The sequence below is a fragment of the Vigna umbellata genome, chromosome 9 (genome assembly GCF_029865625.1).
Source record: "Vigna umbellata cultivar VRB3 chromosome 9, Vumbellata_1.0, whole genome shotgun sequence".
Lineage (NCBI taxonomy): Eukaryota > Viridiplantae > Streptophyta > Magnoliopsida > Fabales > Fabaceae > Vigna > Vigna umbellata.
In genome coordinates this window covers 5,183,855-5,206,427 of record NC_142173.1, presented here as the reverse complement: position 1 = coordinate 5,206,427, position 22,573 = coordinate 5,183,855, and the positions used below count along the sequence as shown (strand labels likewise).

The window sequence follows — 22,573 nt, the reverse complement described above, 5'->3', positions numbered from 1 at the left end:
TCGAAATGGGAGAGGGAAATCAGAAGTTTTGGTTTTAATTCACCCTCAAACATACCGACGGCCTAGGACCCTCGGTTTTTAAAATCACCACTTCATTACCGAGGGCCTAAGGACCTTCGGTAAAAGGCCGCCGGTATTTTGCTCTATTTTTGTATTCAATACTGAGGGCTCAAAGACCTTCAGTAATAGTCTAACTGACCGTCGGTAAAGCACTTTTACCGAAGGCCGTGAGGCCGTCTGTAAATACCCTTCGGTAATCCGCCAATTTCTTGTAATGATAACTTGTCGTTAAAGTTTCAAACCACAATGGTTTCTCAACACCGTCGCTAAATAAATAAATTAAATAAAAAATAAATCAAAGAGAGCATAAGACCTGAGCAACTATCTATCTAATTGTCTTTATAGGTCCATCTCATTTAAAAATTTTGGAATTGGAGATTGAGATAAGGGGATGCTGTGGTGGTGGGAAGAGGTCGGCGACATTTTGCGGTATGGAAAGAATCAGTGACATTTTGACATTTTGTAATGTGTAGAGGAACAACAATCATTTCGTGGTGCAACCAAGGTCGACAACGAATGGAGCAACGAACCATAATGTGCTATTTAGATGATGCAATGTGCTCCAAAATAGTGAAGAAAGGCTAGTGCTGCAGTGTGCTTCGACGACAAAAAGATGAGAGAAATATTTTGCATCCGTATGTGAAAAGGTGAAACCTCTTTAACTATTTAAGGATGATTACTTCAGCTAATGTCATTAATTTTCTGTTCCAAAATGTTCAACGACGGTTCAAAATCAAATCGTCGTTATTTTTAAAATTTTCAACAATAGTTTTCTAGGAAAACGGTTGTCACTTAGCTTTTTTATTCACTTTTTTTACCAACATGTTATCCTTTCACGGTTATAACATTGTGGCTTACCTTTATTTCAAAAACTTTTTCTTCATTGTTCTTCTTACATATTCCACATCATTTTGTTTGATCGTCCATTATTTCCGTTTACGCAACTATTGGATTTGAAGTATGTCCTAATATTTCATGTTAGTATATTGTGTTTATTATTATTTATTTTACTATCGATCATATTTATTGAATTCATGATAAGGTTCTTAATTAAAATTAAAGATTCGTTATTATAATAGAGATTATAATAATGAAATATATGTTTTATATGCTTTTAGTTTAAATTATTTTTTATTATAGAATTATTAGGGATATGACATTGTGAAACCCTTAATAATTAGTATAAATTAATTCTGACACCTCACCATTAATGCGCGCCGCATCACTTCTCAGCCATTAAAACCCACTTCCAAATCTAATAAACCCCTCTGCTTTGCACTGAAACCAAGCCACAATCATTCTCTGCAACATTAAAAACGCACCAAGCCACACATGCACGCACGCCACGTGTCGCGGGAGAAGTTTCAGAAATCAGAGTTTGGTGTGCAGGTGTCAACTTGGGACACGTTCGTTCAAACGAGCGTGAGATTTACAAAACCAGATTTTTGAAAACTCTTTCTCTCACCTGCACCACTCATCTCTTTTCTCTGAACTCAAACCCTTCATCTTCTCCAACTTCTCTCTGAAACCAGTCACCTTCTCTCTACTGTAAAACTCACATCTATTCTCCGATCACGTTTGCAGCACCGTAGGAGTGTTCGTCCTGCTGTGATCTTCCTTTTGGACCGAACAAAATTGGAATCTAAGCTGGTGAGTCCCCTTTCCGTAGTTCGTCCTTAGGTTTCTGGAAAAATAGGGTTTTTAGTTTCATGCAAGCTTGTATTCTAAGTGTTCTGTATTCCGTGGTTAGATTTTGTTTTGGAAGAGTCAAGAATATAAGAAAAGCTTGTTGAACGAAGCCACTTTTACATCTAGGACAAGTTTGGTTGCCAATCCGGGTAAGGGAAGCTTATATGTTAATTTATACTGCATGTTGTATGATCTGGTCTGGATGTATGAAAATAAGATGTTTGAGCTGTTATGAATGAACCCTGTTGCGCTGTATGAATCTGCTTTTGATTGTATGTACTGCATGCTGATTTTGATGCGTATGAAGGATAAATGAGTAGTGTATAGTTGGATTTGATGACGAGAATTAATGTTATAAAGTATGAAAATTATGTGGATATGAAATTTCAGAGTTTGATTCATGTGAAAAATGTTAAAGTTAAGATATTTGAAAATCTGGATCTGATAAATTCCCTATGATAATAGACGCTCGTCACCGTACGGTCTTATACCGTTCGGTTTCCCTGAAAAGACTTAGAATTGAATTCTTTCATTTGGGAGGAATTCGGTGTGAGAACGAGATTCTTCATTTGAGTTACTGTGTTTGAGCGTTCGGCTCCACATAGAGTTGTCGTACGCCTTAAATTAAACAATGCTGAAACGAGAACGTTCGGCCTTATGTCGAACGTTCGTTCTTAATAGCGTTCGGCCTTATGTCGAACGTTCGTCCTTAGTAACGTTCGGTCTGATACCGAACTTTCGTTTAAATGGCGCACGGTATTCTACCAAGCGTTCGTCCTAAATAGTGCTCGGTCTTATAACGAGCGTCCGTCCTGAGTCGCGCTAGGTCTCATATCAAGCGCTCGTACTGATTGGATAAATAACTGATAAAATAGCGTTCGTGTAAAGTATTAACTATTCATTTTATTTACGTTCGTTAAATTCCTGGCATTGGTTTTTCCTATGCAAATTTCTTCAAAGATAAATTCTAAGTGTTCTTGACCCTCCATTGTGCATTAAATCTGGTACAAGTTTTTATCCCAAATATTTTCTAAGGACCAGTACACTTCAAGTCGAGTCAGTTCATTTAATTGGTCAAACAGAAATTACGTTCGTTATATATTCTTCCTGAATATCCAGTAACTTCATTTGGACGTTCGTCCTAACTCTTCAGTGGACTGAACGTTCGTCATTTTTGACTCCTGAAACTAAAGATGTAAAAGATGATGGAATATGATATATTAATGTGTGAACACTATGAGAACTGAATCTATGATGTTGGATTTTGGACGAGCGTTCCAGGGAGGAACGTCTCATATATGTTGAATATTGAATTGGTAAAGTATAACTGTGGTTAGCTAATGCTGGCTTGGTCCATCCTGATATTCCATGATACTCATCTTCACGTAGAAGGGGGTAGTCATGTGTGGGAATGGCAGGAGGTTCTATTCCTTAGGGGTACTTTGGATAGAGCTAACCTCGAGTGGCAGCTGTTGAGTGTATCCCAGTTACTACATCACTCGGGTGCAAGGACGCCTGTAGCTACACGGTTCATACAGTCCGGACGGTCGTCTATTATACTTATAAATTACTATGATGAATTATGTTAAATTGTATGTTGTGCGTATGCATTGAAATATTGAATGTGTATGTTGGATGTATGAATTAAATATTATAAGCTTACCCTTTCGTTTTCCTTGTGTTGTCAATTGTCCATGTACGTTCGTCCTGTCTTGCAATGATCATCCGTTGTGGATGTGAGCAGATGGTGGTGCATCTCTTGAAGAAATACTGGAAGAAGAAATTTTGGAAGATGCAAATCTGGTTGAAGTAGAAGTAAAGGCCGAGCCTTAGAGTGCTCGTTATATTAGGTTTAGTTTATTTTTGGACGTTCGGTTAAATGCTTTGTAAAATCGTTCGTTATTTTAGCGTTCGTTATTCGAGCTGTATATTGAAACGCTGCAGCTTAAGCCGTTCGGCTTTTGTACTCTGTTAATTTTAAAGACTGCACGGTTTACTGTTAATCGTAATTAATTCTAATTTATGGTAATTACTGTATTTTGGGATGTTACATTAGTGGTATCAGAGCAGTTTTGTTCTATTTAAGGACACTGTAGGGTTATGAGTGCACTGTGATTTTGCTGTGTGCTTATTGAATGATAAATGAGTTATTATTGTTTTAACTCTTGGACATAACTAACGCTCGTTTGTTTTTCTCTGCATCCAGAGAACAAATGGCGCCTAGGCTACCTCCTCCTCCTCAACCGAACGAGTCTGATACGTCCAGCAACACTAGGTTGTTGGAAACCGTGGTTGAAAGGCTGCATCAACAGAACACAACGTTACTGGAGCAGAACGCCACGTTGATGCAGCAAAACCAGGCTGCTATGCAAGGTTTGGAGGCTTCACGTGTCAATTCTGAAAACACGCAAAGACAATTGATGGAGATTCTTGCTGCCACCAGAGGTGCGCCTGGAGCATCCTCTTCAAACATTGCCCAACCGAATGCTGAATGGAGTTTGGAGAGTTTCCTTCAGCATCACCCTGCCAAGTTCAGTGGAAAGTGTATTCCGGATGAGGCCGATCATTGGCTACAAGACATGGAGAGAATTTATAACGCCAAGAGGTGTCCGGATGAGAACCGTTTGGCTTACACGGAATATCTGTTAACGGGAGAAGCGAGCCACTGGTGGGCGAGCATGAAGGCGATATTGACGGACGCTCACCAACCGGTCACTTGGGAGGTGTTTAGGAGCAAATTTTATGAGGAGTATTTTCCAGACAGCGTACGCTTTGCAAAAGAGGTAGAATTCCTACAGCTGGTGCAAGGAGGAATGACCGTTTCTGAGTACACGAACAAGTTTAAACACTTGGTTCGTTTCAACACGATGGCCACAAATGAAGAATGGCAGTGCCGTAAGTTTGAAAACGGACTGCGGAGTGACTTGAAGGTACTAATCTCCAGCTTATGTATCAGGACGTTTCCTGCCATGGTTGAAAGGGCCAAGGTTTTAGAGAAGAACATGGCAGAAGCGGAAAGGCACAAGAAGCAACAGCAAGTGAGTAGAGGACCTATAGTTTCCAGGGGCAATGTTACTCCAAGAAGAGCCCCGTACGCTCGTTCAAATCAGCCATCTAACACGAGCAGTTCTCAAGCTTTAGTTCCTGCTGGACGAGCTGGACAGTATGGGAATGTTACGTGTTTCCAGTGTGGAGGACCACACTACCGTTCGTCCTGTCCTCAACTGGTGGGAGTGAAGCACTGTAATCGTTGTGGGCGAAACGGACACTTGGAAAATGAGTGTAACATGGGTGGACGGGCAGTGATGAGGCCACCAAATGCTGGCAGGAATCAGCCTAGAGGAGGACGAGCCCAAGCATCTGGACGCGTGTATGCTATTACTGGTGCAGAGGCAGCTAGTTCAGGTACACTCATCATCAGTACATGTTTAGTATATGGTAGATCTTGTTGCGTGCTGTTTGATTCGGGAGCAACACATTCCTTCATCTCGAAGGCGTGCGTTCGCAAACTGGGATTAGAAGTGAGTGAGATGCCATTTGATCTGGTGGTGTCAACACCAGCGGCTGGAGAGGTCCGGACGTCCACTATGTGTGTCAAATGTTCTATAGAAGTGGAGGGGCGTAAATTTAAAGTGAATCTCATCTGCTTACCTCTTCAAGGTTTGGAGGTGATTTTAGGGATGAATTGGTTGGCTACCAATCGCATCCTTATAGATTGCGAAAGGAAGGAATTGATTTTTCCGGATGAAGAAGAAGTAGTGCTATCAATAACGCTCAGCCAACTTACAGAAGATATTATGGAAGGCGCCAGCTGTTTCATCATCATGACGCATGAAGACCAAGAGCTTGGAGATTTGAGGCAGAAACGAACGTCCGTTATTGACAGTAAAGAGCGAACGTCCGTTGTGGAGGAGTTTCTGGACGTTTTTCCAGAGGAAATACCAGGGTTGCCTCCTGCTCGGGAAGTTGAATTCACCATTGATTTGGTGACAACGGCAGCCCCTATATCTGTTCAACCATACCGTATGGCACCTGCAGAGTTGGTTGAACTCAAGAAGCAGATTGAAGAACTCATGGACAAGCAGTTTATTAGACCGAGCGTGTCACCATGGGGAGCGCCTGTACTATTAGTGAAGAAGAAGGATGACAGCTCTCGGTTGTGCATAGATTACAGGCAATTGAACAAGCTGACTATCAAGAACAAATACCCGTTGCCAAGGATAGATGACTTGTTGGATCAATTGCATGGAGCAACGGTATTTTCTAAGATTGATTTACGTTCGGGATATCACCAAATAAGGGTTAAGGAGGACGACATCCAGAAGACAGCGTTCAGATCACGTTATGGGCATTATGAATACGTGGTGATGCCATTTGGAGTGACGAACGCTCCAGCCATTTTCATGGATTACATGAACCGGATATTCAGACCTTATTTGGACAAGTTTGTGGTCGTCTTTATAGATGATATTCTCATCTACTCCAAGACCAATGACGAACATGAAGAACACTTGAGGGCAGTGCTGAGTGTGTTGAGAGAAAAAGAGTTGTATGCAAAGCTGTCCAAGTGTGAATTCTGGATGAAGGAGGTGCAGTTTTTGGGACATGTGGTGTCGGCTGGAGGCATCTCAGTAGATCCAGCTAAAGTGCGAGCGGTGTTGGATTGGAAGAGTCCGCGTACGGTCCCTGAGGTTCGTAGCTTTGTGCGACTTGCGGGCTACTACAGACGCTTCATAGAGGGGTTCGCCAAGATAGTGGCTCCGCTTACACAATTGACTAGAAAGGATCAGCCCTTCGCTTGGACTGATCTGTGTGAGGAGCGTTTCCAGGAGCTGAAGGTAAAACTGACGAGCGCTCCAGTTTTGATAATTCCAGACACGTCCAAACCCTTTGAAGTTTACTGTGACGCGTCTCATCAAGGGTTGGGCTGTGTGCTTATGCAAGAGAGACGAGCGGTAGCGTACGCGTCTCGTCAATTAAAGATTCATGAACGCAACTATCCCACGCACGACCTGGAATTGGCAGCGGTCGTTTTTGCACTGAAGATTTGGAGGCACTACTTGTACGAATCTACATTCCAAGTCTTCAGTGATCACAAGAGCCTCAAGTATTTGTTTGATCAGAAGGAGCTGAATATGAGGCAAAGACGTTGGTTAGAATTCTTGAAAGACTATGAATTCGAGTTGCTTTATCACCCTGGAAAGGCCAATGTAGTGGCGGACGCCCTAAGCAGGAAGACAGTGCATGTCTCGTTGATGATGGTGAAGGAACTGCATTTAGTGGAGAGTTTCCGAGACCTAAGGTTACAATTTGAGTTGGAACCGAACAGCATTAAGTGTTGTAACCTTAGAATATCTAGCAACATCTTTGATCGGATTAGAATGAAGCAACGAGAGGATGAAGAGTTGGTGAAGATTTTAAGCGCGCTCGGTTCGGATCAGGCCAAACATTTCAATACAGGAACGGACGGCCTACTGCGTTACATGGGTAGGACGTGCGTTCCCAATGATGGCGAGCTGAAGCGGATCATACTGGAGGAAGCACATCACAGTCGTCTTAGCATACACCCCGGTATGACTAAGATGTACCAAGATCTTAGACGCTCGTTCTGGTGGCCTGGAATGAAGAATGATGTCGCTCGGTTTGTGGCATCTTGCTTGACCTGTCAACGTGCAAAGGATGAACACCAACGACCAGGCGGCTTACTTCAACAATTGGAGATTCCTGAATGGAAGTGGGACAGCATCTCCATGGACTTTGTGACTCATCTACCACGCACGGTCAGGAATCATGATTCAATCTGGGTGATCGTGGACAGATTAACTAAGAGCGCCCACTTCTTAGCCGTTAACTTGAAGATGTCAATGACAAATTTGGCTAAGTTGTACATCAAGGAGATCGTTCGTCTTCATGGAGTGCCTTCAAGCATAATTTCTGACCGAGACACGAGATTCACATCTCGGTTTTGGCAATCGTTATAAGGCGAGTTGGGAAGCAAACTGCAGATGAGTTCAACGTATCATCCTCAAACGGACGGTCAGTCCGAACGTACCATCCAGACGCTGGAAGATTTACTGAGGACGTGCGTCCTAGATCACTTGGGCGCCTGGGATGAAATACTGCCGCTAGTGGAATTTACCACTAGTGGAAAAATGACTTTTTATAACGTACAAAAATGATATTTTATATCGTAGTTACTGGGGATATAGTTCTGGGCGATATAGTAAGTCTGCGCATTTTATAACGTAGCAAAAATTTACGTTATAATATGTTCAACATATTATAACGTAGTTTCTGAAGTACGTTATAATATGCGCAGTTTATTATAACAAATTCTTCATTTGTCCGTTATAATAGGTGGAAGATATTATAACGTAGAAAATTTTGTACGTTATAATATGTTATATACTATTACGTATATATTATTGTACGTTATAATATGTGATCAACGTACCATATCATACATTGCTTAGTACGTTATAATAAATGTTTTTAAAAAAAAATTGATTATTAAATTTGACATCCATTGAAATTATAATAATATTCCTGTATTATCATCTCATCCAATCCATTTATAATAAATATAGCTTTAAATAAACAAATTTATTGAAACTAACAAAATAAAATTCATATCAAATATTAAATAGTCTAATATTTAATACATCATTTATACATGAAACTATATATTAAATCCAAATATTACATTAATGTACATACACTATTTAAGTGTAGCCAAGTTTCTACTTAACACTTAAAATAAAAGAAACAACAGGTGTTGTTTTCTTCACAAATTCACAAGCCAAACTTTCAGTGTTAAATATCGAATCAGTAGGATGTTGGCGGCCTTTAAATCACGATATATAACATTTCTATCCAGGGTATGTAAAAATGTTAATCCTCTTGCAACAACAACTGCAATGTTGATCCGGATAGTCCAGGGAATAGGTTGAACACCTTCTGCAGAAATATAAATGAAATGCAAGTTACTTCGAGTAGATTTTGAGTTCTCTTTTGTCTTACTTCGAGACTTTGAGAGTCCTGAGAGTAAATGAAATGCAAGTTACAATCAGCCACTACAGTAACTTCTCTATTTCTGTACAGAAGATTGTACTATTATGCGTAAAGTTAAGCTACCAAATAGGGAAAAGGCCTGCATCAGAACATACATTATAATTTAAAAGAAAGTATGCTAATTTTCAAATTTTTACCTTTTAAACGATGTCTGAAATGCTGTAATTTAAGTAATCAAATTATTCTCAAAAATTCTAAAATTTATTTTCTTAAAATTATATATCCAAACAACATATTCTATTATGAAATTTTTAAAATTTATAGAAATGCAAAATATTTCATCCAAAGACGAGGCTACTGTAACTTCAATGAATTTACCTACCTTCTTTTCAAGGAATTAAAACATGGTAATAACATGGAAAATATTCTTCACCTATGGATTAGTTTTGCTTGGAAGTAAAGCTTCAAATGTGGAAAAAAATACACTATGGATTAAGATACATTATATGCTCTACAAATGTGGAAAAATACATTATCTTCTCAATCACAGAAATGTTAAACATACTTCAAACATATACGCTCTCTAAATTAAGATATTACTGTTACAGCTTTGTCACAGGTCAATGCAATAATAAGGCCATAAACAACATAATTATTATGGATTCAATGAACAAGGCACAAATTGAGTCGCGTTTAGAAAAAAAAAACAGTAATACCTTAAAAGTTGCAACAGTTAAAAATATCATGATAATAATTTTGAGTTCCCTTCATAGAGTTTTTATTAGTTATACTAACTACACAAATTCTATGATATCATAATGTTTAATTAGAGACCAAAACTAGTTATTCTCTTTTCAGCTTCCTCTGATATTTTCATGATCCCACTTACTTTTACAGGGATAAAAATCATACAATCTACTCTTCTCAAAAAATACTTTTAGCAGCTTTCTTTGCATATATCTAAACTACTTTTACTTATTTTCTAATCTTTGTTAACATCATCTCAACATCAATATCTCATTGAATACAAATTATGTTGTATCGTATAATTTCTTGTATCATCACACATTCATCTTAGCATGTGCATTTTATTTTTCCAGTTTCATCTTTTTCTCTTTTCCGTTAAAAGTCCAACATTCATTACTTCAAAAAAGAATATAATAAAACTTCTCTTTGAACATGGTAGATGCTTCACAAATTACACATAACTCTCGATTGTTTTATATCCTGTGTCCATTTTCATTAACTTCATCTCATTTAAATGTAATCATAGCAAATCCCAAACCTCAAACAAAGAAATCAATTGTGTTAAGCTCTGTACGGACAAGATAAAACTAGTCCATATGCCTAACATGAATCTTTCTAACCACCTCAAACAAAGAAATCCATTCACATCACCATTAACAACACCACAGTCACAACTCACAACCAATACCAAAACAGTGATCCAGCACCAATTAACAAAACAAACAAAAAGCCTCGGAAGCAATTAAAACGAACATTAACATCAAAACAAAATAAAAATGAAACAAAAATTGGATCCAGTACCTTGAGGAGTTGATTGTAGCCAACATCGTCTCGATTCTTCTAAGAAGAAATAAAAGGCGAAAATCATTCAACATTATTTAGAACCTGAATCAAAGCGAAGAAACTCACAATTTCCATCATTTTCATACCAATACCCACACAATCTGGAGGCTTACATTTAAGTTAACAAAAAGACAAAAAAATCCATCCAGTTCTACGAAACCAAGGCCTTGAGAACACTAAAAAACAAGAAAACAGAACAAGAAGGTTCATAGAAAAATAGCTAGTCCAGTAATCTTCCAGGTTACAGCCTGTGAACTATTGTTTTAACTCTTACCCTTTGGAAACCATCGCCTTCTTCTTCTTCTCTCCGTGTAAACCAAAGACACAAAAATGGAACCATCCACCATGACAAACAAATATCAAAATTCAAAGCATCAAAGCAGAAGAAAAACAAATCAAGGCTTATTTATATTTTGCACTAAAGAAAAATGAGGGCAAACACACACACACACACGATTAAAACAACCAAATTAAAACTGACCAAAGAAACTTGTGGAAGACACATGAGCCACTGGTTTTCTGCAGCTGTTTCCCATGATCAAAGTTTTAATCTTTTGTATCAGAGGAGAGAACAACAACACCAATGGCGAACAGGGTGCGAATGAAAAGATCTCTACCAAACGAAACACAATCCCCACCAATCTAAGAAATTAGTGAAATTAATAGAAGAAAAACATAACAAATTATGGAAAAACATAAAACCTACTTGGTTAGACTTCAGAGATTTCGAGGAAGAGGCAACGGAGCCACTGCGTGAGAGGAAAGAGGCAGCGGAGCGTGAGAGGAAAGAGGCAGCGGAGCCACTGCGTGAGAGGAATGAGAGTGAGAGGGAACCTGAAGAGAGGAATGAGACGAAGAGCCACTGCGTGAGAGGAATGAGAGTGAGAACGTGAAGAGAGCAATGAGACGAAGAGGAAGAGAGGAATGAGAGTGAGAGAGAACGTGAAGAGGGGAACGAGAGTAAGAGGGATACCGAGATATTATAACTGATTTCTAAAAATACGTTATAATACATCAATAATAGGTTTTCAACTTATTTACAAGTTTGCCACCGCTTTTTATATTATAACTGATTTTCAAAACTACGTTATAATATATCTTAAACTTATTTACAAGTTTGCCACCGCGTCTCATATTATAACTGATTTTGAAAACTACGTTATAATATCTCCCTATTACGATGGATAATTTTTATACGTTATAATAGGTTTGTTATAAAATGTCATTTTTCTACTAGTGTACTTACAACAATAGCTTTCAAACTAGCATTGGGATGGCGCCGTTTGAAGCTCTCTATGGAAGGAAGTGTCGAACGCCACTTTGCTGGTTCCAGGAAGGAGAGAACGTGCTAACTGGACCTGAGCTCATCCAGCAAACGACTGACAAAGTTAAGTTGATCCAGGAGAGATTGAAGACGTCCCTGAGCAGACAGAAATCATATGCGGATAGGAGGAGAAGACCCTTGGAGTTTGCTGCAGGAGACCATGTATTCTTGAGACTGAATCCAATCACTGGAGTAGGCAGAGTCGTTCGTCCAAAGAAGCTATCTCCCAAGTTCATAGGGTCGTACCAGATTTTGAAGAAGATTGGACCAGTAGCTTATGAACTCGCGTTGCCTCCTCAACTAGCAAATCTTCATCCTGTTTTCCACGTATCCCAACTCAGAAAATACATAGCTAATCCCTCTCATGTCTTAGAACTGGAAGACATTCAACTACAACCGAATCGAACGCTGGAGTTACAACCAGTACGTATTGAAGGCGTTCGCACCAAGCTACACAAGAGAAAGGACGTTCGATTAGTGAAGGTGGTGTGGGATGCCAAGACTGGAGATTCAACGTGGGAAGTGGAGAGTGCAATGAGGGACTTGTATCCACACTTATTCACGGGTAAGTTCTAAATTTTCGAGGACGAAAATTTTTGTAGTTAGGGAGAATGTGAAACCCTTAATAATTAGTATAAATTAATTCTGACACCTCACCATTAATGCGCGCCACATCACTTCTCAGCCATTAAAACCCACTTCCAAATCTAATAAACCCCTCTGCTTTGCACTGAAACCAAGCCACAATCATTCTCTGCAACATTAAAAACGCACCAAGCCACACATGCACGCACGCCACGTGTCGTGGGAGAAGTTTCTGAAATCAGAGTTTGGTGTGCAGGTGTCAACTTGGGACACGTTCGTTCAAACGAGCGTGAGATTTACAAAACCAGATTTTTGAAAACTCTTTCTCTCACCTGCACCACTCATCTCTTTTCTCTGAACTCAAACCCTTCATCTTCTCCAACTTCTCTCTGAAACCAGTCACCTTCTCTCTACTGTAAAACTCACATCTATTCTCCGATCACGTTTGCAGCACCGTAGGAGTGTTCGTCCTGCTGTGATCTTCCTTTTGGACCGAACAAAATTGGAATCTAAGCTGGTGAGTCCCCTTTCCGTAGTTCGTCCTTAGGTTTCTGGAAAAATAGGGTTTTTAGTTTCATGCAAGCTTGTATTCTAAGTGTTCTGTATTCCGTGGTTAGATTTTGTTTTGGAAGAGTCAAGAATATAAGAAAAGCTTGTTGAACGAAGCCACTTTTACATCTAGGACAAGTTTGGTTGCCAATCCGGGTAAGGGAAGCTTATATGTTAATTTATACTGCATGTTGTATGATCTGGTCTGGATGTATGAAAATAAGATGTTTGAGCTGTTATGAATGAACCCTGTTGCGCTGTATGAATCTGCTTTTGATTGTATGTACTGCATGCTGATTTTGATGCGTATGAAGGATAAATGAGTAGTGTATAGTTGGATTTGATGACGAGAATTAATGTTATAAAGTATGAAAATTATGTGGATATGAAATTTCAGAGTTTGATTCATGTGAAAAATGTTAAAGTTAAGATATTTGAAAATCTGGATCTGATAAATTCCCTATGATAATAGACGCTCGTCACCGTACGGTCTTATACTGTTCGGTTTCCCTGAAAAGACTTAGAATTGAATTCTTTCATTTGGGAGGAATTCGGTGTGAGAACGAGAGTCTTCATTTGAGTTACTGTGTTTGAGCGTTCGGCTCCACATAGAGTTGTCGTACGCCTTAAATTAAACAATGCTGAAACGAGAACGTTCGACCTTATGTCGAACGTTCGTTCTTAATAGCGTTCGGCCTTATGTCGAACGTTCGTCCTTAGTAACGTTCGGTCTGATACCGAACTTTCGTTTAAATGGCGCACGGTATTCTACCAAGCGTTCGTCCTAAATAGTGCTCGGTCTTATAACGAGCGTCCGTCCTGAGTCGCGCTAGGTCTCATATCAAGCGCTCGTACTGATTGGATAAATAACTGATAAAATAGCGTTCGTGTAAAGTATTAACTATTCATTTTATTTACGTTCGTTAAATTCCTGGCATTGGTTTTTCCTATGCAAATCTCTTCAAAGATAAATTCTAAGTGTTCTTGACCCTCCATTGTGCATTAAATCTGGTACAAGTTTTTATCCCAAATATTTTCTAAGGACCAGTACACTTCAAGTCGAGTCAGTTCATTTAATTGGTCAAACAGAAATTACGTTCGTTATATATTCTTCCTGAATATCCAGTAACTTCATTTGGACGTTCGTCCTAACTCTTCAGTGGACTGAACGTTCGTCATTTTTGACTCCTGAAACTAAAGATGTAAAAGATGATGGAATATGATATATTAATGTGTGAACACTATGAGAACTGAATCTATGATGTTGGATTTTGGACGAGCGTTCCAGGGAGGAACGTCTCATATATGTTGAATATTGAATTGGTAAAGTATAACTGTGGTTAGCTAATGCTGGCTTGGTCCATCCTGATATTCCATGATACTCATCTTCACGTAGAAGGGGGTAGTCATGTGTGGGAATGGCAGGAGGTTCTATTCCTTAGGGGTACTTTGGATAGAGCTAACCTCGAGTGGCAGCTGTTGAGTGTATCCCAGTTACTACATCACTCGGGTGCAAGGACGCCTGTAGCTACACGGTTCATACAGTCCGGACGGTCGTCTATTATACTTATAAATTACTATGATGAATTATGTTAAATTGTATGTTGTGCGTATGCATTGAAATATTGAATGTGTATGTTGGATGTATGAATTAAATATTATAAGCTTACCCTTTCGTTTTCCTTGTGTTGTCAATTGTCCATGTACGTTCGTCCTGTCTTGCAATGATCATCCGTTGTGGATGTGAGCAGATGGTGGTGCATCTCTTGAAGAAATACTGGAAGAAGAAATTTTGGAAGATGCAAATCTGGTTGAAGTAGAAGTAAAGGCCGAGCCTTAGAGTGCTCGTTATATTAGGTTTAGTTTATTTTTGGACGTTCGGTTAAATGCTTTGTAAAATCGTTCGTTATTTTAGCGTTCGTTATTCGAGCTGTATATTGAAACGCTGCAGCTTAAGCCGTTCGGCTTTTGTACTCTGTTAATTTTAAAGACTGCACGGTTTACTGTTAATCATAATTAATTCTAATTTATGGTAATTACTGTATTTTGGGATGTTACAGACATCATTAATTCAAAGAGATCAATATATGTGTAATGGTGTTTATCAAATAAGGATTAAAAGATTTAATTTTTTAAATTACACATATACATAGTAGATATAGAGATATGAACATTGAACTGACTGAAAAAAAAAATTCCTAATAGTTAATATTAAATTTGAATTATCAATGAAAAATTCTTTTGAAAATATATAATTTCTTTAAATTGGAGATTATCATAGAAATTAACAAGTTATCTTTTATACTTTGATATCCGACATCTAATGCTTCATGATTATTGGGTAATTAAATTTGAGAATTAATGATTAATTAAAAAATAATCCGTAAACTCTTGGTAATAAGTTTGAACTTTGTATAAATATGACCTTCGCCAAGTTATTATGAATGAAAGAAGAAAAGAGTTTCTTAAATCATTCATCATGTCTTAACATATTATAATTTGACATTTATATCATATTCTAAGTAGAAAAGACCTTTAACGTCATCCTTTAAAGGTCCGACCCTTGAATATCCAACGTAAAAAATGACTGGTGACATTTTCCGTAAATAAAACAACTATTTAGACATTTGTTATGGAGGACTCCGACTTCTAAAGCCATTTAGACGTCTGTTATGGGGGAACCGACTTCTAAATACTCAGCCCAAAAATTTAAAAAGTCACTTTTGGACTCCATTTAGACGTCTGATTCCGCCACTCCGACTTCTAAAACCATTTAAACGTTTGTTATGGGGAACCCACTTCTAAATACTTAGCCCAGAAATTTAAAAAGTAACTTTTTTACTCCATTTAGACGTCTGATCCCGTCACTCCGACTTCTAAAGCCATTTAGACGTATGTTATGGGGGGATCCCGCCACTCGCTGTTCATTATCTTCCTTGCGTTTTCTCTCCATGGGCTACTTTTTCAGGTTCTTTTTCTTAGTTTTGCACCATTTTAAATTAATTTTACTCCGATTACACTACTCTTTGATGAATTATCTTTCATTTGAACCGATTAAAATGCATTTTCGTTGGGTTTTGGTGCAGTTTTGCTCGTGTCCTTGGGTGGCGTTCTTGGGCGACGATTTCTTGCGTTGCACTCCTCCAATTCCCTCCACTACGTTTTTAAAACCATCCAATACAAAAAAAAATGTACAATCCATTCTCTTCAACTAAAATATAAAGTTGTAAACTCGAATCACCATGAGACAGGAGCAGCGCGAGAGGCCTCAAACGAAAAAAGATCTAATCAAATACGACGACATTTTAGACGTATGATGTGTTTAGGTTCCATGCGATTTATAACCTTTTCCTTCCCTGTTATACATAGCATCCTCTTCCACTCCTCTTCCTTTACAAAGCTGCCACCATTAGAAGTGTTAATGTGTGGTCATTATTATTCCCTTTGAATATTTTTTTTCCTTCAACAGAGGAACGAACTTTAATAAATTTTTGTGCATTTTTAGAGTGTTATGTGTGGTCATTATTATTCCCTTTGAATATTTTTTTTTTTGCAAAGATCTATTAGTTGTATTTCTTTGCTTACTTTCTGCAACAATGCATTTAAAGTAGTGGTATATTTTACTTACTTCCTGTGCAATGCATCTAAGAAACAATTAAAATTTTGTATATAATAATTATAAATATATATATGAAAGTAAATATCACTGAAAAAAAAAACTAGACTTTTAATAATGGTTCAAAATAAATACTTATAAGAACACATTCAACAATATAACCATGTCCCGTTCGTATAGAACATGAAATGTATCGGAGATGGGTATGCAATTTTTATTTTGGTTACAGTTCATCATTCATGTACAAGTGTGAGAAAAGATTCATTGAGTAGAACATATTTTTGGTTATCCCTCAAGAGGCAAACCTATAAGATACGTAGTATCCCAATGCAGCAATGACAAGAACTGCAGCACCAATATTTGCTGCTAATTTTTTCTCTTCCTCATTCAATGCCCCTTCTGCAAATTTTGTGAAAACTTGGGAGACAGAACCAACCTTTTCCACTTCATTCTCTTCACTCTTCAGCTCCTTTTTAAGAGAGGTTATGTCGTTAGATTGCTTTTCCTTTTCCTTATGAGCTTTTGTAGCAGAAGTTTCTGCTTCCTTGGCTAACAATTTTTCTGTCTCGGTTTCTTTCTGTCCAAAATCAGTCTGCTTCTTATCTTTCACAGACTTTCTTGATTTATAAGGTTCCTCTTTAACTTCCCTTTTTGTGATCCTTTCCTTCTCTTCATCTTCATCAGTTGTTCCCTCTGCATCTTCATAACTTGTTTTCTCCGAATCTTCATCTCTAGTTTCCTCTGTCTTCTTTTCCTTCAATTGCTCTTTAACTGTCGGCTTTCTGGTAACGTTTGTTATATCAGCTTTTGGCTCGTCTTCCTCTTGACCCTTTGGAGGTTGCGCATCTGTTTTGGTGTTTGGTTCCATTGTTGATGCTGCTTTAGGTTCAAATTCCTCTTCCCCTTTTTTAGGCTTTTCAGCTGTTTCGACCCTGTTTAGCATTGTTGGTGTTGGTTTCGGTTCAAAATCCTCTTGACCCTTTTGAGGCTTTTCATCTGTTTCCATTTTGGTTGGCAGTGTCGGTGTTGGTTTTGATTCAATCTCTTGACCCTTTTGAATCTTTTCATGTCTTTGCATTGTGGCTGTCCTTGTTGGTGTTGGTTTCGGTTCAAATTCCTCTCGACCCTTTTGAATCTTTTCATCTCTTTGCACTGTGGTTGTTCTTGGTTTTGCCTCCAAGTCCTTCTCACCCATTTGAGGCTCACCAGAAGGACCAACTCTTTCAACAGCTTGATCCTTAATTGGTTCTGAAGATCGTGTGTCTCCAATCGTAATTGAAGGTTGTGGTGTGGTGGTAGTATCTTGGAGTTTTTGATCAGGCTTTGGTTCATCTACAACACCTTTCTCTTGTGAAGTGGCCTTCTTTGGCATTGTAAGGGTGAGAACTGGAGTTTCAAACTTTGCCCCAAGTGCCTCTGGTTCAATATAATCAGGAATGGGATACGATTGGTCAAATCGGTACCATCTCGTGCCTTGAATTTGTCTTTCTCCTGTAATTCTCACCGTTCGTGAAGAGGCCACATAGGTTACCTTTACACTGTCCCTCTGAAAACCTGTAAAATTTAGGTCAGGAAGATGATTAGTTCGACACATGCATGCAAGTGTTACCTAAAGAACAAGCAGAAAAACATATTTAAACTCAATTTGTCTTTTTACTAGAGTATGTTTGAAGAGTTATATTAATTAGGTGTGGAGGACTAAAACATTTTTATGGTTTCTATTAAATTTTCTAATAAAGGGAAATGATGAATATGCTCGTGTAATACATAAGAGTTATTGAAATAACAAAAAATCTAAACTAGTTAGTAAATAAGTAAAAAAGTTCAACTTTATATCTAGTATTATAACTTAATAATGTGTAGAATAGTTTCTAGTTTAGGGTTAAATTGGCATTTTAAAATATTTTTCAATAACAAAGGGTTTCACAAAATTTAATCATGAGATGTAGTTGTAGAAATTTTTTTGTTTTTAGTTACTAAGATATTTTATTTTTTAAAAGAATAAATTGAAAGCACATTGCATATTTAATTTATATATATATATATATATATATATATATATATATATATATCAGGGGAAAAAAGAACAGTGAGATTAGAAAGGATAATGTGGTTGATTTCTATTTAATAGTTTCTCTCGTGTTGAGTTAGATTTTGGTAAAATTGATTGTAATGAACACGATTTTGAACCATAAATGTAAACTATATATTCATATTAGTTGAAACTTTTTTGTGTGTTATAATTAATGTTGTAAAATTCAAAGTAAACATGAACATAGCTATTGGATAACTTGAAATGTAAGAAATTTGGTTAATTAGAAGTGATAAAAACAAAGACACTCGTCTACACGATAAACTTGGTAATTATGGTATCAATTAGCATATTTGATAATGCATTTTTTGTTATATTATTTTTAACACGTTCCTCGTTATTGAGTAAATGTATATCTTCCTAAAGAATAGTAAGGAGTACACGTGTATTATAAAAGTTGCAAAAAAATAATCATCTATAACAATAATTACTAAAAATATAAGACTAATATTTTTGTGGGACATATACTTGGGAAATGTCAATTAGCTTACACGATAGTAGTTAATGGTTCTGCATGAATTGAATTAATTTCTGCAATAGAATTAAATAATTCTTTAATAAATAAAGTTTTTTTAATTTATGTTTGTTACGTAAGCGTTGAGGCGAATTGTTTCTAGCAATCTTGAACAACGTATGAATGCTGATTAAACTTGTATGGTAGTGAGAATGATGTATCTTTTCTTCAAAAAAGAAAGAAAATAAATATATATTTTTTTCATCTACACGGTGTGAATTAGTTGGTTTGGTTTGTCGATACAAAAAAATTGTAAGAATTTTTAGAAGAAAAAACTAAGAACATAAAATAAAATGATAAGTTTTTTCTATAAATTAAAATTAGTTTATCCCCAATTTAAAAATAATAGAGAAAGTATATGAAAGAGTTGTATAATTTGTCTAATTTTTTTTATTTTTCTATTTTAGAAGTGTTTATGAAAAAGAAAAACTATTTAAATATAACCTAGGTTTGACTCTTCCACTGTTTATTCTGTGTTATATAAGGATTAATTATAATATGCATTAATTCTTTTGTCATGTCCTACTAAATACTACTAAATTTTCATTTACAGTACTTCAGTTCTTCACCAAGTAACTATTTTAATCCTTTATAATAAGCATTATAATTAATTACATTTTGTGAATCTTTCTGCATTGATTCAAAACTTGCACACATGTCTTCTTTTACTTTATTTTTCTTTTCTTTCAATTTTACATTTTTTATGTATTAATACATATATTAAAGTAGTAAAATCCCACTTCTCAAATAAAAAACATCAAACTAGAAATAGAGAATTATATTACGAAAGATATAATAGACCTAAATCTTGATTAAAATTGAGTCTTAATCAGTCTTATGTTAGTTCCTTATATACTTTATATTAATCTTATTTCTATTCAATATATAATATCTAACAACATAAATAAATATTAAAATGAAATGAAAAATCAATTTGGTTCATATATGGTTTTATTTGGAATTCATACTTGAAATGAAAATGTATAATAATAAATAAAATATTATTTGTTGATTTATAAAGGAATGAAAAAGCATGAACTAAGAGAAGAGTAAGATTTGCAAACCCGGAAGATAAAGACGTAGAAGGTAAGCTTCTGGGAGATCTTTTATCTCTGAACGTGGCTGCAAAGTTTCATAGACGCGACGAATAGAAAGGTTAGGACGAAAAGTTGGTGTTCTCTGCCTGAAAGCCATAGCTTTAGAATATGTGTTAAAGGGAAAAAATATTAGGGTTTATCTTCAGTTTTCGATGTTTTCTAGGTTTATATAAGGAGTGAAAAGTATTAAAATTAACAAGTTTTCTTGTCAGAGAGACAATTCTTTGTTTGTTGTGGTAGTTGGTTTTTTAAAGTTAATAAATGGTTGGTTGAACTTCAATTATATACAAGGAATAACTTTTTAATATAATTGTTCTTTGTCTTGTTCACACACTTACAATGCTACGTATACTAGCCATGCAAAATGTTATTCATGGATACTTATAATTCATATTCTATGGAAATTTATCAAAAAAATTGTAAAAGTTTGATGCCTATATAGTACCAATTAATCCTATCTTATGGATTTGATCCATTACTTCGTAGCTGTGTGGAAAAATAAAATATACGTAACTTTTGTTGATAAAAAAATATAGATCGATATTATATATATATATATATATATATATATATATATATATATATATATATATATATATATATTAAAACGAATTTTTGTTTTAATTTTAATTGAAGTATCCTATTAAAAACTATTAAATTTAACTAATTTGAATTATTAAAATGACAGATTTTAAAAGTGAAACAATTTGGATTGAATGCCATCTAAATTTCATAAATTTGTAATTCTTTTGAAATAGTGAATCTCTTTGATATTTTTCTCCCGGTGTAGCATTTCTTTCATGCAAGAATGAGCTCTTTATTCACCAAGAATAAAACTTTACTACCAAGCCTTATTTTTTTTTTCTTTTCATAAGGAGGTTATTGGGTTATTTTTTGGAAAGTGGACGAATTTATGTACTCAATAAAGTGTTGAAGAAGTCATTACCTATGGAGAGAAAAATAGGAATAAATTAAGACTAGAGAATGATTTAGAACACGTTAGATTGAAATTTAAGGATAACTGCAATAGAAATTTATCACTTAGAAGAAGATTTTTAATGTAAGAAGCTCATATGTTAATTGTATTTCATTTATTAAAGTCAAAATTGTATTAGAAAGAACTCTTATTTATAGAGAGTTTGAATACTTTTTACAAGTAAAACTAAAAAGAGAAAACAAGTAAAGAAAGTTACAATCACCATGTGTGATTGAAAAGGATATGTAGAGGTAGTTACAACTTTCTTATGTGCTTGAAAGTAATGCATGAAGGTAGTTATTAGGTCAATGCATGTGTTTAACTATCAAAATAATGAGTTAGTTATTCTGGAATTTGAATTTTTTATTGACTTTTTTGTGTTGTCTCTTTTACTGTATCTTTAAAATATATTGACACTGATTTTCCTGTTTTAAAACATATTAAAAAGAATTACAATATACTAATATCAATATATTTTTAATGCTAGACAATAACATAAAAAAACCAATTAAAAAAAATATAAACTCAGTTAATCTCATGCAACTAGATCCTTATTTTGTAAATATTCAATTTCAATAATCTCATGTTTTTAATAGAGAAATATTTATCATATGTATGTTTTTTTCTTCATGTTCCTTGTTGGGGATATGATATAGAAGTTTCGTTATGTATAGAAATATCATTTATGGAATAAGTTTCAAATTGCAATAATGGTATTGATAAAGCAAATTTAGTTTATTTTTGTTAGTTTTGTATTTATTAAGTTTCATATTATTGAGAAGTTTCTACCCACTTTAGTATAACAAATCAATAATATATTTTTAGTAGTTCTCTTTTTTCTTTTATACGAAGTAATGATTGAATTCAACTCAGATAGATTGAATTATATTTCATTTATGATTGAGTCAAATTTAACTCAATCCAAACTACTTCACTTTTACATGAGTAATAGATTTAATATAAATAACTTCAGAGTTACTTTTATATTTGTATTATGTTTTCATATATTACATATTAATTTGAACAAATTAGTTATAACTTACCTTCTTAACTCAATTAAAAGTTTAATTAATTTATTTGTTGTAAAAATATCATTAGATAGATACTAAAAAGTTATAATCTTTAATTAAAAAGATTAATTTTAGTAAAAAAATGAAAATTTTTCAATATCTTAAAGCTAATTAATTCAGTCCACCTAAATTCAATTAAAATGAATTGTGCTGAATTAGATTTAATATATAAAATATGAAAATTTAAACTTGTTTTTGGAATAAATTGATTAATAGATTTGCTTAAATATTATCCAACCCATGATTATTTGTAGTCTAGGCATATTATTAACTAAAAGGATTGTAATGAAAATTTGAACAAGACTCATGTATCAATAATCCAAAAGGGTGGTACTCAATGCTGTCATAGGCACAATTTTGGTATAATTCTTCTTTGCATCATAGTACTCGCATGTCACCT

General features: G+C 35.6%; 2 protein-coding genes across 2 annotated transcripts; one reads left to right on the top strand and one right to left on the bottom strand.

Annotated features, from left to right (window-relative positions):
• Positions 1–4,169: 4,169 nt before the first annotated feature.
• Positions 4,170–11,243, top strand: LOC148192387 (uncharacterized). Its single transcript, XM_088099180.1, has 4 exons — positions 4,170–5,870; positions 6,336–6,440; positions 6,876–7,236; positions 11,065–11,243. Exons 1-4 carry the CDS (start codon positions 4,170–4,172, stop codon positions 11,241–11,243), a joined length of 2,346 nt encoding a protein of 781 aa, XP_087955306.1.
• A 5,268-nt stretch (positions 11,244–16,511) lies between these two features.
• On the bottom strand, positions 16,512–20,245 carry LOC124821645 (uncharacterized). The gene is made up of 2 exons (XM_047293561.2): positions 20,095–20,245; positions 16,512–17,978 (listed from the first exon to the last, which is right to left on the bottom strand). The coding sequence occupies exons 1-2, from the start codon at positions 20,222–20,224 to the stop codon at positions 16,717–16,719; spliced, it is 1,392 nt and encodes a 463-aa protein (XP_047149517.1). The 5' UTR covers positions 20,225–20,245; the 3' UTR covers positions 16,512–16,716.
• Between the last annotated feature and the right edge of the window lie 2,328 nt (positions 20,246–22,573).